Consider the following 17,970-nt stretch of genomic DNA (forward strand, 5'->3'; position numbering starts at 1 on the left):
CGAGATATTTGAAGTTAGATATTCGAGATAGTTGAATTTATGCTATGATTCATATGATTAAAATTTAAAAATTATTTGTACACAGTACTTTAAAACTATTTGGCGTATCCTTATCATACTTGGCAGAAAGTGTAGGTACTATTCACCCTACTAAATTAAGATAAATAAACGTTTCTAGCTACTACCAGAGGCGTACGACGGAGGATAGTGGCTGGTTGACCCTTTCCAAATTCTACGCCACTGACGAAATTGCTATTTTAGTGCATTTTTTTTTTATTTTTCAATACTTTTTATGTAAATAATCAACTCTTCATTCGTAACGATAAAATGATTAGTTTTCGAGATATTTGAAATTAAAAATGAAGCGACACAATACATTAATCAAAATAGCCGTGCCGTTTCATTTTTAACTTCAAAGATCTCGAAAACGAATGACTTTATCGTTGCGAATGAAGAGTATATTATTTTCATAGAAAGTATTGGAGAATCCAAAAATTGAACTAATATAAAAATTCCGCCAGTGGCGTAGAATTTGGAAAGGGTCAACCATTCACTTTCCCCCGTCGTACGCCTCTGGTAATAGACAGAAACGTTTGTATAACAGAATTTAGTAGTTTGTATAGTAACTATACTTTCTGCTAAGTATGAAAAGGATACGTCAAATAGTTTTAAAATTCTGAGCAAAAATAGTTTTTAAATTTTTAGATAAAACACCCTGTAACTCATTAAGGAACCACATTTTATTTTTTATTTAAGTATTTTAGGTTAAATCTTCGTATTTTGTACTAAGGTTTCTCCAGTTACTATATGGACAATTATTAATGAAACACCCTGTATACATCATTATTAGGCGTCAACGCCCTTCGGTAGGGATCTATGGAGGAGTATCACCAAGGCGCAAGCCCTTATCCCTTGCCGTACCGCTCCTACATAGGCCGATCAGACACCAGTTTATTCCAGACCAAGTCGTAGATTCTATTGAATTTTATACTACCGACGTTGGCCTTTTACTAATTTAATGACCTGGCTGAGGCTCGAACCGTCGATCGCAAATCCACTAAACTTGTCGATCGACTGCGCCTCTGCCAACTGAGCCGTGGTGACCGACATTTCATTTTAATTATGTTTATAAATACTATGTACCCCCTCTGTGGCCCAGTGGTAAGAGAGCCTACACTTGGATTCAGGGTTCATGAGTTCGAATCTTCTCAGGGGTAGGAATTTTTTTCAATTATTAGAAATTAATAAATAAAAACAGTTTCTATCCTTGTGGGATCGGTACTCACCGGAGGGACCAAATAAAATAAGCATCTCTTTGTAAAGACAATGAAGTCGACTTTTCAAAGTAACAAGACATTTACTCAGCCCACACTACACCAGGTATCTTACTGCAAAATCAACTGTACCATGTCAGTGGCCATTAGTTGTCGAGGCATTAAGCTAAATAAAAAAAATACTGTGTACACATTGAATCGTTTTGTATTTTTAGAGCACATAAAATTCTACTTCCTAAAGGAATTAATATCAATGATGCTCTTGAAGCACATGAATCAGGTAGCCCTAAAAATCAAATACTAGGAAGTATATTAGTTCAACTGGGTGTAATAGACATGTTCAAGATGTTGGAAATTAAGCCTACAAACTATTTTGGTTACTCTTTTGGGGAATTGCTAGCTGCCTACTTTGATGGAATACTGACTTTTAAACAAACTGTTGAATGCGCATCCACCATTAACGACGTCGTAGAGAAATTAAATGCAGTTTGTAACGGAAAAGAAACAATTATGGTAAGTATTATTAAATTTTATTATATTTATTTAAATTATAGGGACTATTTTTATCTGATTGAAATTTCAAGACCACGAAGTTTTACGATAAATGAGTTATGTATTAATGGCACTGTGAGCACTTCTCAGATTAACCGGAGCATGATTTTTATGGTTTACAAAAAGATAGATGGCTCTTGACAAAAGATCAAAGAGACCCGAAACATCTCGAAAAGGATGCATTAATTGACTATCTAAAGAAATTATATACATGACTTACAACTACATATCGTTGGAACCACAAACACCAGAGATTACCTAAAATGAATAAGTTCACATAAGCAAGCATGAAGTACAAAAAACACTTGAAAAATTAATAAACAGAAAAGCTGCAGTTAAAGAGGGATTACAAAGTCTTCTTCTTCTTAAAGATGAAGTAGTTTTCAATCCTAATAGCAATATTAATAATATTTAAAAATATTAAAATATTACTAAAAGATTTTTAAATTGAAAACTTATTGGTCCATTTTCTTGGTAACACCTCCATGGCTTCTAATATTTGCAAGCCAGATGGATGCTGAAGCGAAGAAGACAAGAGGGAATTCAAAAACTTACAATTCACGACCCTGTCTGTTCAGCTGGTAAATTCCAACATAAAATGGACCTAGTTACTCAAAGAAGTAAAGACCAATATAAAAATAAAATAAAAATTCCATTTTTATTCAGTTGCAATGCGAAGGCAAAACAATCTTATTCTTCAATTAGAATACGGAGCGCAGTCCAGCCCTCTGAATCGACGATTTTCGACTGTTGTTGGAGTCTCATCGGAGAGAACGTAAGCCTGCTACTCCATAGTCCAATTGACCAACACCGAGAGTTTATCCCCCACACCGCAACTGACGTGAATGGACTAGATGAGTAGCGTCATCTGGCAATTGAAAGATGAAGTAGTTTTCAGTCCTAATAGCAATATTAATAATATTGAAAAATATTAAAATATTACTAAAAGATTTTTAAATTGAAAACTTATCGGTCCATTTTCTTGGAAACACCTCCATGGCTTCTAATATTTGCAAGCCAGATGGATGCTGAAGCGAAGAAGACAAGAGGGAATTCAAAAACTTACAATTCACGACCCTGTCTGTTCAGCTGGTAAATTCCAACAGAAAATGGATCTAGTTACTCAAAGAAGTAACGACCAATATAAAAATAAAATAAAAATTCCATTTTTATTCAATTGCAATGCGAAGGCAAAACAATATTATTCTTCAATTAGAATACGGAGCGCAGTCCAGCCCTCTGAATCGACGATTTTCGACTCTTGTTGGAGTCTCATCGGAGAGAACGTAGGGGTAGCAGGCCTACGTTCTAACTACTAACAAATACAAATACTAACTATCTACGCAGGGCCGGATTTACCACTAGGCCGACAAGGCACTGGCCTAGAGCGCCAAATTTGTTAGGGCGCGGAACGGGCGGATTTTGTTCGCATTGCCTAGCTCCGAGTACACTCTGGCACAGTTTACCACGCATTAAAAGATTAAAAAATATAAGAGCGATGATTTAATATACTACTTTAAACATAACCGTGAGAATATATTATTTACTAATTCTGTTACTTTCTTTACGTTGTACCTGGAGACCGTATTACAGCGCAAGTAAGATGAATCCCGCTCACTTTGCTATTTTTCGCCTATTATCTGTCTCAGTAGTCCTCGCCCCCGCCAATACCGCTCCTCCAACCCCTCATTCTCCTCCCCGTTCATCGACATGACACTAAGTACCTGCAGCTCAGGAAATCTGTTTGTTTAAAACTGATCGGGTAGTCTTGGTATTTGTCTGTATCGTGTGTGTCGGTCGTGCTGTAGCATCAGAGGTCGAGTTGTGTTTATTTTTCGAGTTTTTATTGTTGCATTTTGAGAATGAGGGCGCTGTTATTTGTTTGATTTCGTTGTACAGTAATTGATTTTAATTTAGTTAATACTTATTTATTAACTGTTATTTTTTGGAGTATTATGTGTTATATACAAAATGCGTTTAAGAAAATTCAGTGCTGTTAAAAAACCGCAAAAAAAGTGGTGCGCAGTACAACTTATATCGAATAAAGAAAAACTTCCTAAACTAACAAAAATTTTTTTCTAAAGAAAAAGAGAGAGAAAATGAGAAGGACGAGGCCAGCCCAAGTGTTTTATCAGCTAAACTAGTGGTTGAAAATGAAGATGGAGCAGTAGCAGTAAGTGGAGACGACAAAAACGAGCAAGCTGCGAAAACAAAAACACTGTATGTAGATGATGATACGAAGTGTAACATAGTTGATGATTATGATGTTGATGATATAAAATCGGTTCTGATAACCGACAATATTATTAATGAGTTTGCTGCTGCAAAAAGTAGCAGAAAGCCCATAGTTTGATCTGTGACTTGATTTATAGCTACTGTAGGTTTAACTAACAAACATTTTATGGTAGCCATATTATTTATGTATTTTTTAAGAAAGCTGTAAGCACTCTGTGTGTATTATTTTAAGTTATATGATCACTATTAACTATTATTATTAAAACCTTAGAAAACATTAATTACGGTAATTTTGTATTTATTATTTTCATTCCTTAGCCCACTTCTCTTTTATAACCATATAATATTGTTAATACCTAGTGCAAAAGAACACTAGGGTATGTGGTTGATAATGAGGGGGTTGGGGGTAGGAAATTAAGGCGTGGGACGCCAGAAATATTAATGCCTAGTTGGGTTTAATATGTAAATCTGGCCCTGTATCTACGACTGTCTTTAGAGCGTGAAATATTTAACATGTTTAATATCTATCGTGGCGTGGCGTAGACCATTCGTGAAACACTCGTGCTGCACGAATATCTGTTTACATTAGTTGTGTAGAAAGGGTGAACTACGTAAGCGTGAGCCACGTTCGTTATTCACTAGTAATGTCAACCCGCCATAACGGAGGCCAAATTTAACGCAGTAAAAATTTAACGTTAGGTACACCAGCCACCTCTAACCTAGACTAAGTATTGGTTTACCAGACTCAGTAAAACTGCCTTTTACTGAGTCTGGTGTCTGCTGGTGGTGTAAAAAATATCTAATTTTCAGGCTAACAATATAACCAACAATCATGCGACTGTCAGTGTATCTTCATTATTGGACAACTTTAGAGCAAAGTTTAAATCCGTCGAGTTCTCTTCAATAAGTAAGTATATTACTAAATAATAAAAAACTATAACTAGACTATAAGGCTTCACCATAACTATAAGGCGCAGATATTTAGTTGAAAGCAAGAAAATTGTACATTTTTGGACATTTAAATGAAAGGTTTGCATTTTCTGTCACTGTTAACCATTTTTAATGATACAACTATCAAAGTTTTGTAGATAATATTCCAAATGGATTTTTCTTCTTCTGTCACTCCCTATACCCTTTCAGGTGTCAATGTGTGATTCCGATTTATTATTTATCCATTTTTCACTCTCTTCTATCCTTTGCTAGTTCCTTCATCTTATCGACGGTTGTTCCTCTTTCCCTTCCGTATTCTTCTATTTGAACCACACACTTTTTCTTGACCTCCCTCTTCTTCTTTTCGTTGATTCTCCCATTTCCATTATTCTCATTGGAAGTCGAGTTTGATCCATTCTTACCACGTGACCAAACCAACTGAATTGGTTAGTTTTGATTTTTGATAAGATCGGTTCTTGACCAATGCTCTTTCTTATATTTATCTTCACTTCTTACTCTATCTTTATTGCAGAGTATTCTTTATATTTTTACAAACGCATTTCTTGTTATTTCTATCCTGGCTCATATTTTTGTTATTTGATAATTATTTTCTGACATCCAGGTTCCCAGGCATTTGTATTTTTCAACCCTTTCTATCTCCTAAGTGCATGTTTGTTTTCTTTGTTATTATCTTATATAAACTGCTCGTCAAAAGTTAGGGATATAAAAAATTATGCTGATTTTCATAGTTGATTTTTTCGCGAACAGACGGATTCCGCTATTTTTTTTATTTTAGCCTTTTCTTTAGTATTTACACTTGTACTTATACCGGGTGGAAGAAAAAAAATATGTTTTTCTTGTGTTAAGTTTGAGACACCCTGTAGGGAGAACGAGGTACAAATGTGAGTATACATCAGAATAATATTGTAGTCTTATGTTTTGTAAACAAGCTGTTGTTTGAATGTCCCTGATATCTTTAGAAACAAAAAAAATAGACGGTTTTGTAATTTATCATGTGTTTTAACCGAAACAAAAGTTTGAGACACCTTGTAGGGAGAAAAAGGCACAAAGGTGAGTATACCCCGATATTATGTTGTCGTCTCATATTTGTTGAATATTTTATTTTTTTTAATTTCTCTGATATCTTTAATAACAAAGAAACTAGACGGTATTACTCTTTAATATGTTTTTCTATGTTTCACATGTGTGATGTGACGCATGTCGTCAGTTAAAACACATAAATAGCTGTGTAAATACTAAAGAAAAGTCTAAAATAATAAAAAATATTTAGCGGAATCCGTTAATCTGTTCACGAAAAAATCTACTATAAAAATTCAGCAGAATTTACTACATATATCCCTAGCTTTTGACGAGCAGTTTATTTAGTGTTTTTTATATTAATTTTTAGTATATATTTTTCACAAAAAATGCTTGTCTTGTTTAGTATGAGATGGAGTTGTTCAACAGAGCTTGCCACAATAACGGTGTCATCTGCGTATCTTATGTTGTTAATGGTTCTTCCGTTAATTATTATTCCTTTACTTTTAGATAGTAATTCTGCTTCAAAAATGGACATATTATACGACACACATTTTTAAGTATTGTTTTAATATTTTAACAATATTTTAGAAAAAGAATTAGCATCCAACCTGTCCAACATCTTACAAAACCACTCGAACATAGCATCTAAGAAAGACTTGGAAAAATTTGGATCTGCAGATTATTTCATTAGAGCTTTGATGAATGGTACTTCCAACAAACTAGATTATATTGAGAAGAATTCAGTAGTGCTAAGGTTTGGCGCAATCCCAAGTTTAGATGTTTCTATTGACAACGTTAAAGTTATTCCTTTAGTGTCTGAACATGAAGATAATTATTTGACGGAATTTTTGAAAATCTTAGGAAAGTAAGTACATACTCAATCTCATTTACACTGCGCGTCAGACAAAACCGGCACCCCACAAAATGGGTCATTTTTGATGTCTCGAATTTCCTAAACCTGTTGTCCGATTTAAATAATTGTTTAATATGTTATAGCCTTATTATTTAACAATGTCCATGTAATAATATTGTTGCTAGACAGGTAAATTGTCATTGTATACCGGGTGTACCAAACAAACTGTGATTTATTTTTTCTCAAAGTTCACCACACCCTGTGGAATATTCTAGCATTTATAAAATACTGAAATTAAAACCCAACTATAGCCTTAGGTTTTCTTAACATTCTGTTTTTTTAATCATTCCCTTATGTTGGATAATAAAAAAGGTAAGTACTTTAACAACTGGCCATGTTCTTCATCAATACAAGGTGTTTCTAAATAAGTGTGACAAACTTTAAGGGATAATTCCGATAAATGCTTCGTTTCCGAGATATGAGATGTTGAATTTTTTCTTATTTCATATTACCCGTGTGTACGCCAATGGTGAATACAAAATTCTTAATTGCATGTCAAAAAATGAGCAATAATTACTTCTTAAACCCTACCGAATTGCATTTGCATATCTTAACTGGATTTAGATCAATAAATAAATCGTAAATGTGTAAGAAAAAATTCAACATCCCGCATCTCGGAAACGAAGCATTTGCGGACATATGTTTATAAAGCAAACGTTCATTATTTTCTCATGCAGAATAACCCCTTAAAGTTTGTCGCACTTATTTAGAAACCCAATATTGATGAAGAACATAGCTAGGTAGTTGTTAAAGTACCTAACTTTTTTATTATCCAACATAACCGCATGAATCAAAAAAGAGAAAGTTAAGAAAACCTGAGGCTATAAATGGTTTTAATTTCAGTATTTTATAAATGCTAGAATATTACACAGGGTGTGGTGAATTTTAAAAAGAAATTACAGTTTGATTGGTACACCCGGTATACAATGACAATTTACCTGTCAAGTAACAATATTACTACAGCGATATTGTTAAAGAATAAGGCTATAATATATTTAAAAAAATCATTTAAATAGGACAACAGGTTTAGGAAATTCGAGACATAAAAACGACCCATTTTGTGGGTGGCCCGTTTTTTCTGATGCGCAGTGTATTATTCTAAAAAATACAATAAAAAAGAAGACCTTGTTATCAACTTTTACAATCTAATTTTTAATTTACTTTTCATTAATTTTTACAATCTCAACAGCGTATAGTCTATGACCGGTTGCACCAACAGATTTTAAGCTTAAAGGCGGCACCAGATATGCGGTATTTGGCAAATACCGAACAAATGCTTGCTATTCGCTCTGAGCGTTAACAAAGTGTCAAAGCAAAATCGACCGACCTGCTCATGGTGGCGGTTTTTTAAAATTTTATCAGGACGCTTTGTGTATGTTTAAATGAGACATTTAAAAAAAATGCCGTGTCACGCTAGTGATATTATGTATTAATATAAACAGAAAATAAAAACGCACTTAATCTGATATAAATTCTTCTATTTCCAATATTGATTATCAGTTTGATTTTGTATACATAACCTCACTATCGCAGTTTATGTCAATAAATCTTTATTAACGAAAAAGAAAATATTTTTGTTGCACTATAAATTACAGTATAAATTAATAACTAATGAATTCTAACAATTGTATTCGGTTATTATCACCACAAAATAAAATATTCAAGTTTAACAAAATAATCCCATAAGACTCAATGTTAAAACGTCCTGACAAAATCTGACAGCGTGTCACGTGACTGTAAGTAGAGGGGAGACGCACGGAGCCAATTTGCCTATTAGTGTGGAGGGGTTGCTTGCTATTTGTAATTGACCAATTTTAGTGCGTGTCGAATATTTGTCGTGTTTCCGTACGTTGTCGGTCTTTTCAACACTTCAAAGTAAACAAATATTCGCCGTTGGAATATTTTTATCGTCATCCACGTATTCTTGCAAGCAGAAACAAGTTTTTGAGGTTAGGTTAAAATTTATAACGTTTATTAAAGTAGTTTAGTTATTGTCACAGAGTGTAGGAAATATTGAAAATAGTAAATATGGAGTGGACCAATGAAAGTATTTTACAATTTTTGGATGCATATGAAAATGAACCCATAATATGGAATGCAAATTGCTTTTTTTTCTGCTATTTAATAATAAACTTCCACCAGACATAATGACAAATAACAGCTGAATTTATAAGAAGCTCTGTATCACTATCCATTCTGTACCTTTTTTGTTCGTTTAGATGTTTAGAATATATTTGTTGTTCCCACAGTGGCTCGATACACGAAAAATCTCGAATATGTGGTGCAAGGTGCTTGCCGTTTAACGAACACTTTCATGAGCACTCAAATATTTGATATTTAGCAAGCACTTGTTCAGTATTTGCCAAATACCGCATATCTGGCGCCGCCTTAAGACTCGGCTTACGAAACATACGCGTTTCATCATTGAGTCTTAGATCAATGTTCAGCTTTGCCACCTGGGGCCTGATTCTAATTCATTTCGACAGTCGCAATTTCATTTCGACACCGCCATGACAGCCGCAGAGTATAGCGATTCTTATTCTTTTCGATATTAGTTACAACTGGGAATATTAACCTTATCATGTTGAGACTGCTCAGAATTTGGGTTGGCGCTCCGGTTTATTGGAATTTGTTGATAGTCTGGGAAAATTATCGAAAAAATGCTATTTTTGGGAAAAATTATTTAACAGCTATTTTATTGCTAAAATCGAATCTTAAGATTGCATATATTAATAATATGGGGTAAGACAAGTCCGCAGAAAGTGTGTTATTTTATTTATAAACAAATTAGCACTCCTAAATCTTCTTTTTTTTTTCAATTAGTGGTCTGTAACTCTTAAAATTTTTCCTTTGAGCCAAAAACACTCAAATAAAAATTCACCGTAATTTAGTTCTGCACAAAGTTATTTTTTTCCGATTTCCTTCAACAAAAATTTTACTCAGAAAATCCGAGTTTTCCCAAAAAATCTGCAATTTTCAATTAAAATTTTAGGGAAGTACCTAATTATTTATCAATAATTAAATAATTGATAACATGAAAGATTTATTATAGTAGATTATACAGAGGGACTAAATTATGGAATAAATTCATTTCTTTAAAACGGACGATTTTGGAGCAAAATCCCGAAAGAGACCGATTTTTATTTTTAAATTACAATTTTTTGGCATATATTTCATACTAGTGACGTCATCCATCTTAGCGTGATGACGTAATCGATAATTTTGTTAATGGGAATAGGGGTCGTGTGGTAGGTCATTTGAAAGGGCGATCAATTCTCTATTCAGTAATATAAACATTAATATCATTAGGTATTTATACAGGGTTGCCAAAAAATAATTTTTAAATTAAATTAATTGGCGCAAAAAGAAGAATGTATGTAATTTATTTAACTCAAAATACATTGTACTGCTGTCAGAAAATAGAAAAAACGTTTATTTCACAAATAAACATTTCTTTTCGCTTAAATTAAATCACAAACAGCCTCACTCCTACCTATTGGCAGTTTGAACATTTAATTTAAGCTAATAGCAATGTTTATTTGCAAAATAAACATTTTTTTCTATTTTCTGACAGCAATAGAATGTATTTTGAGTTAAATAAATTACATGCATTGTTCTTCTTGCGTCAATTAATTTAATTCAAAAAATTTTTTCGCCTCCCTGTATAAATAATGATATTAATGTTTATAATAGGGCTTTTCATCGATTGTAATTTGTTTCGAGCTCCTGTCATTTGAATAATCTGTGTATAATATTAATATTTACGGATTATACGAAATATGACAGAAGCTCGAAATAAATGACTGTGAATGAAAAGCCCTATACTGAATAGAGAATTGAACGCCTTTGTAAATGAGCTACAACATGAACCCCTATTCCTATTTAAAAAATAATCGATTACGTCATCACTCTCGGATGGATGACGTCACTAGTTTGAAATATATGTATATCTCTCTGTATATCAGGAGACCGGCGACAATCTAACCAATAGTTTAGCAATAATTAAAATGTTAATTAAAAAAATTCGGTCGAAATAATAACCAGAAAGATTATGATACACCAGAATAACTGTGATTTTCGTATAAAAAAAGCACTATACCTATTCAACGTACCTTACAGGATTGAAATTGGACCATTTGAGCGGTCTCAGGAATGTTATAAAGAAACATTTTTTTGGCTTATAAACAAATAGAACCCCTCAGAAAATATTAGATTGCATTAAATTAAGTTAACGCTGTTGAAAAGGGCACGGCTTCTGTGCCCTTTTCGAAGAAAAAAAATTGAATTGCGAGGAGTGATTCCAGGTATAACCGGTCAAATTTGACCGGCATTTGCGACAGAGTTATAAACAACAGGATTTTCATCTTTGAACCATTAGATGCCTTTTAATTCCGGTCCTCTTTGTACATACAAATTTTCATATCTTCAAGACACTCATAACAAAAAGATTTATGTCACTGTCAACAAATTATTTAATTATTGATAAATAATTACTTCTCTCAAATTTTAGTTGAAAATTAAAGATTTTGTTTGGAAACCCCGAATTTTCCGAGGAAAATTTCCGTCGAAGGAAATTGAAATAAATTATCAATGTGCAGAATTAAATTACTGTCAATTTTTATGAGAGTGTTTTGGTTTAGAGTTAAAATTTTCGGAGTTATAGAGCAATAATTAAAAAAAAGATTTCGGAGCGCTAATTTGTTTATAAACAAAATAGCACACTTTCTGTGGACTTTGCACAGCTATATTACTAATATAGGAAATCTTAAGATTTGATTTCAGCATGTCCAGCAATAAAATAGCTGGTAATTATTTAGCCTTGTTTTACTAATATTCCCAGATTATTACCTTACATCTTTCATTGAGTTGATGATTCATGTTGTGGACATTCTCAATTATTATACCTATTTCTAATTTAATACTATTCTATCTAATTCCTCAAAACAAGCAAATTTCAATTAAACCCAGCCATATTAATACCTTTTGCTTTAGTTTTCCTTGCAAGAAATAAACAAAACACATCTAAACTAAACCTACCCTCGCTTTTGGCCATTCATTCATCTCCGTGTCAAATAATTTCGACATCGAAATTATAATATCAACCACTTTTTTGGAGTCGCTATTAATTTCGATAGTCGCGATTTCGTGACGTCATTTCGTTAGTTCAACTAAAATCCACAAGGCTCGCACAGTCGCATTTCGACGTCGTCATATTGAAAGCGACTTGTTTAGTGTCGAAATTTGATTTAGAATCAGGGCTCTGGATTGTACAGATAAGAATAGAAGATTTTGGTACACAGTACAGTAAAACACATTTATCTACAAGGGGTATTCCCATCTCGGCTCACTATAATCCTTTAGTCCTTTATGATACCCCAGGTACATTTTAAAAACCGCCCAGGTCAGCTCGAAGATTAACAGGTAGGTATTAGTACCCCATTAGTAGGTATAATAATAATTTTATCTTGGAATTACAGAAATGTACAAAAATTTTGGGTTCTTTGCGAACTTAAGAAACAGTTTCTCTTGGTTGGAAAGGAAATGTTGGCAGTGGAATCGATTTCGCTACTGATACATAAGATAAAGCTTGGCTATAGCCCAATAAATGACCGTTTTGGAGTGTAATTTCCAAGGGCAACTCCGAATTGCATGAAAATTTGGATTTAGGTTCTACTTACCCTCCACTTCAAAGTTGAATTTGTGCCGTTGGTTGCTTTTACTTGGGGGTGACATTTAATCCCTTCTCGGGGGGTGAAAAACGCGTTTTTAAAATAAGGCCGGTAATGGATAAATTGACTTAGTTTAAGCACCTTTTGTTCTATAAAGTTTCTTACGTAAGTCAATACTTTTAGTTATTCGCGATTTAAAATGTTGATTTTTCGACAAAAAAAACTACGTTTTCAGACCGTTTTTCCCAAATAACTCAAAAAGTAAATATTTATCGAAAAAAATATTTTCAGGAAAAGTGTAGCCTATAAAAAAACGAAAATAATGGTGTGCCAGTAAAGTCTATAAATTGAGTAGAAGCAAAGTTGTAGCTCATGAAAAATACGTTCTTATTCGTCTAATTCCAAATCGAATAATTCAACGCGATATCACCGAAGAAAGAAGGGTTTTTCGGGAAAACCTTATTAACATTTTTAAAGTATCGAAAAAAAGCTTATTATTTGTTTTTTACAAAAGTTTATAGCATCAAAAATAAACGAGTTACACTGAAAAAAAAAAAGTTGGCACCTTTTTTTGGTAAGAAAAATCGTGAAAACGTCCCTCTATTTAGCACCCTAAATGAAATTAATCGTTTGGCTTTACCATCTATTTTAACTGTATGTTTATTGTTTACATCATCTGTAAGTTTGATTGGTTTGAAGTGCTTATTTTTTGAAAACATTTGGTTTTATAGTAAAAAAATTTTTCTAAAATTTTTTGAAAAATTTCATTTTTTTCAAAGTAACTTAAAAATATTAGTGATAAGAAAAATCTTAAGGAGTAAAAAAATGTAGGTTTTGCTATTATAAATATGCTAGTTTATTTTGTTTCTCCGTAAGACAAAAATTGGTTAAGATATGGCTGTTCAAAATTTTCATACACTCGTGATTAGTGACCCATTCAAGCTTTCTCAATTATAACCCTTTCAAAAATAAACACTTTAAACCGGTGAGACTGATAGATCATATAAAAAATAGATAGGTAAGTAAATTGTTTGTAAAGCGGTAGCGATTTATTTCATTTGGGGAGCTAAACACGTCGACATTTTCATCATTTTTTACAAAAAAAAGAGGGCCAACTTTATTTTGAGCGTACCTCGCTTATTTTTAATGCTAAAACTTTTATTAACAATTAGAACAAAGCTTTTTATAAACATTTTATAAAAGTTTAAATGGGTTTTTCCCGAAAAATGCTTTAATTTTTCGGTGATTTCACGTTGAAATATTCGATTTGGAATTAGACGAATAAGAACGTATTTTTCGTGAGCTACAACTTTGTTTTTATTTAATTGATAGACTTTACTGATACACCATTTTTTTGGGTTTTTTATAAGCTACACTTTTGCTAGGGATATTTGTTTCGATATAAGATTTACTTTTTGAGTTATTTGCGAAAAAGCGTCTGAAAGCGTAGTTTTTTTGTCGAAAAATCAACATTTTCAATGTCAAATAACTCGAAGAGTATTGACTTACGTAAAAAACTCTATAGAACAAAAATTGCTTAAAATCAGTCAATTTATCAATTTCCGGTCTTATCTTGACCGTATGTTTTTTCACCCACGAGAAGGGGTGAGTGTCACCCCCCAAGTAAAAGCAACCAACGGCACAATTTCAACTTTGAAGTGGAGGGTAAGTAGAACCTAAATCCAAATTTTCATGCAATTCGGAGTTGCCCCTGAAAATTACACGGTATCGCCGAATTTCCCGTTCATTTACTGGGCTACTAGATGTTTGAGACATATTGACTGTTTGGGTATCTTCTACGCCGCTGCTCATGTAGTCAAAAACAATTATTTCTAGTTGAAGGTACACTTGTTGTTGGTACATTGTTTTTGCACTATGTTTTACAAAGCACGACAAAATACAGAACCATGTTACTCGCTCGACACCTCGTAGTGCAATCAATTTATCTTTCAATTAACTACTAGTTCAGTATCCAGACAAAATAGAGTATAATGACACCTTTAAAGCCCAGTTATATTTTCGCCACAAGAAGTAGCCATTGATTTTGAAATGACTATTATATTCATAATGCTGTAGTAAAAATTTGGCCAAATTGTAAAATTTCCGGTTGTCGATTTCATTTAACACAAACCTGGTTTAGAAAAATCCAAAGCTTAGGTTTGGTTAATGAATATAAAGATAAAAGTTCAGATATAGGAAAATGGCTGCGTTACTGTTTTGGCCTTTTATCTTCAATGTAAAAGTATTTGATACTTGATAGTAATAATAATTAATATCCCATGAGCCGACCTGGTATATTTTATATCGGGCAGTTTTAATATTTGAGCCGACTTGGGGCATTTTTAAAAACCTACCTGTTTCTTGAGCTGAGAAAGGCACTGCCCATCTACAGACGTGAAGAGAAGAGACGACATACGTTCGTTGATGCGGTGCAAGTGACCTTGAAGGTTTCAGTTAAATCTGTCATACTATAAGTGAAACTTAAAGCAGCCTATCTATAAGCTGAGCTGGGCTAAGCTAAAGCTTAAGATTTGTTGGTGCAACCAGGCATTAATGATGTAAATGATTTTTTTTTTTAGTTTATATGTCAATGGATACGATCTTCAGTTGGCTAAATTTTACCCAGAAGTGTCATTCCCTGTAAGTAAAGGAACAAGGCTGATTTCACCATTTATTAAGTGGGAACATACTCGTGATTGGTTTATTCCTTCTTATAACTTAGAAATGTCTAAGAAATGTCAACTTGGTCCAAGATCCGTCACTGTTACATTGACTGACCATCAATGGACTTTTATTCAAGGACATGTTATTGATGGTAATTGTATCATTTGTTTATTATTTTTTAAAGTTACATATATAGAGTGGGCCAAAGAAAACAGTCAACCTCGATATTTGGCAGTATTTATTAGATTTTAAGAAAATGACGAAACAGGTCGATTTTTGATCAAAGGGGGACACATTTTTACGGTACATACCTACATCTGTCATTTGTCAACCCCTTCCTTCCATTTTCCCCACCCCTTATTTTTAAGTAGAGAATAGGGGTCGTGTTCTACCTCATTTGAAAGGTTATTCAATTCTCTATTCAGTAATATTAACATTGACATAATTATTTATACAGGGTGTCCAGGAAAAATATTTTTGAATTAAATTAATTGACACAAAAAAAGAATGTATGCAATTTATTTAACTCAAAATACATTCTACTACTGAGAGAAAACAGAGAAAAATGTTTATTTGACAAATAAATATTGTTTTTCGATTAAATTCAATATTCAACCTACTAAGAGGCAGATGAGTGGCAGCTTGAACATTGAAATTAAGCGAAAAACAATGTTTATTTATCAAAAAATATTTTTTTCTGTTTTGTGACAGCAGAATGTATTTTGAAATAAATAAATTACACACATTCTTCTTTTTGTGTCAATTAATTTAATTAAAATATTTTTTCTTGGACACCCTGTATCAATAATTATGTTAATGTTTATATTACTGAATAGAGACTTGAATAACCTTTTAAATGAGCTAGCACAGGACCCCTATTCCCGATTTAAAAATAAGGGGTGGGAAAATGGAAGGGAGTGGGTTGACAAATGACAAATGTATTATTGTGTTTTCAATTTATCAATCAAAAGCAAAATGAAAATTAAATTAAATTTTTTTTAAATAACGCGGGCACATAAATTTGATACACCCTGTATATTGAGCTGTAAATATTTATTAGAATTTAGTTTGGATGTAAGTGGATTTCTCTTTTAATGAGTTTTCCGATGAACCATTAAAGACTTTTGTGAATAATTAAAGTGAAAAGGACGATGTATTTAGGTTTAAAATGGAGAAAGTTTGTTTACTACGGAAACTATAGAATCCACAGCTGGATGTAATTATCATTTTCGAGAAAAGTGGTTTTAAAAGAAAGTTTGGAATTTTAATATCTTTGTTCAACACGAGTAAAGGTTGTATAGTTCCCCGAAAGTAATTAGGATGGTCGGAATAATTTTGAAAAAGGCTGTTTGTTTGTCGAATGGAAAAGATTGTTTATGATTCTTGGCAAGTTGGAAGGGGAAAAGTGGTTTGAATGATTGAGAGAGTTTGAAAAAGAAGTCAGTATGTTATTTGGCAGCGCTGAGGAGCGGTCGACGTTTTGGTGGATAAGTAGTTAGCAAGTACCAGTGGTTGTTTGATAGTGGAGAATAGTGTTGAAAAGTGGAACGAGAGACAGATCAAATTGAGACGAAATACCTCTTTGATTCTGTATTATTGTGAGAAGGAGAGCAGAGAATTTTTGGAGTTTTGTTTGAATCGAGTACGTGTCAAAAGAGGCCCGGCTTGTTGGAGAATTGGTGCTGGTATGCTGATAGTTTTGAAGCTGGAGAACGGAGAGGGCTTTGATGAGTAGCCTTTAACATAGTCAACGAGGGAGAGCTGTTTTGGGTCACGAGAAGACATCAGAGTGAATGAAGCAAAAGGTCAGTCAATTTATGTGAAAGAGATTTTTATGTTCGGAAACTAAATTTTTGAGTAAAAAGCATATGAATTAAAATTCCAATATTTCAAAAAGTAAATAGTAAATATAGGTGATCTTGCGAATATATAAATTTGTTTTGTTTTAGTTTGTTTTACCAAAGTCATCGGGAACAAACCGATAAATTGTTTTTTTTTTAACTAAAATAAATTTAAGTAGTAGAAAGTTCATTCGGACATCTGTGTCCACAGGTTTTTAGATTTGATAGATTTTTCGAGTATTGATTTGATAAATAAAAGACAATTCTGTATGTTTATTTTATATTTGGCTCTATTTCTTTTCCCTATTTTACCCCGATTAGGATCAACTAAGAGATACTGAACCCACGAGAGAAGATAAGTATAACGTAAGATTATTTAGACTTTTTTTTTTAATAGTATAAAAAGGCACCCTGAGATTTTTTTTATTTATTGTTTTTTTATGTATGAAATGCGACAATTAAATAATTAATCAGATAAATAATAATTAATATAAAATTAATAAGAAGCAGATCATAACAGTATGTACCGTAAAAATGTGTCCCCTTTAGATCAAAAATCGACCTGTTTCGTCATTTCCTTAAAGTCTAATAAATACTGCCAAATATCGAGGTAGACTGTTTTCTTTGGCCCACTATGTATACATACGTTAATGCATATTAGGTTCGAAGACAAACAATAAGATATATTGCACATAGATATTTTTTCCGATTTCCTTCGGCAGAAATTTTCCTCGAAAAATTCGGATTTTTTAAACAAAATCTTTAATTTTCAACTCAAATTTAAGGGAAGTAATTATTTATCAATAATTAAATAACTTGGTGACATAAATCTTTTTTGTTATGAGTGTCTT

General features: G+C 32.7%; 1 protein-coding gene across 1 annotated transcript in view; it reads left to right on the forward strand.

Annotated features, from left to right (window-relative positions):
- Positions 1-17,970, forward strand: part of LOC114329820 (fatty acid synthase-like) — a 164,881-nt gene that overhangs the window by 85,244 nt on the left and 61,667 nt on the right. The window contains exons 11-14 of the mRNA XM_050646366.1: positions 1,490-1,787; positions 4,872-4,968; positions 6,621-6,897; positions 15,194-15,429. Of these exons, the coding sequence (XP_050502323.1) occupies positions 1,490-1,787; positions 4,872-4,968; positions 6,621-6,897; positions 15,194-15,429 (908 nt within the window). The remainder of the gene's footprint in view (positions 1-1,489; positions 1,788-4,871; positions 4,969-6,620; positions 6,898-15,193; positions 15,430-17,970) is intronic.

The sequence above is a fragment of the Diabrotica virgifera genome, chromosome 3 (genome assembly GCF_917563875.1).
Source record: "Diabrotica virgifera virgifera chromosome 3, PGI_DIABVI_V3a".
NCBI classification, from domain to species: Eukaryota; Metazoa; Arthropoda; class Insecta; order Coleoptera; family Chrysomelidae; genus Diabrotica; species Diabrotica virgifera.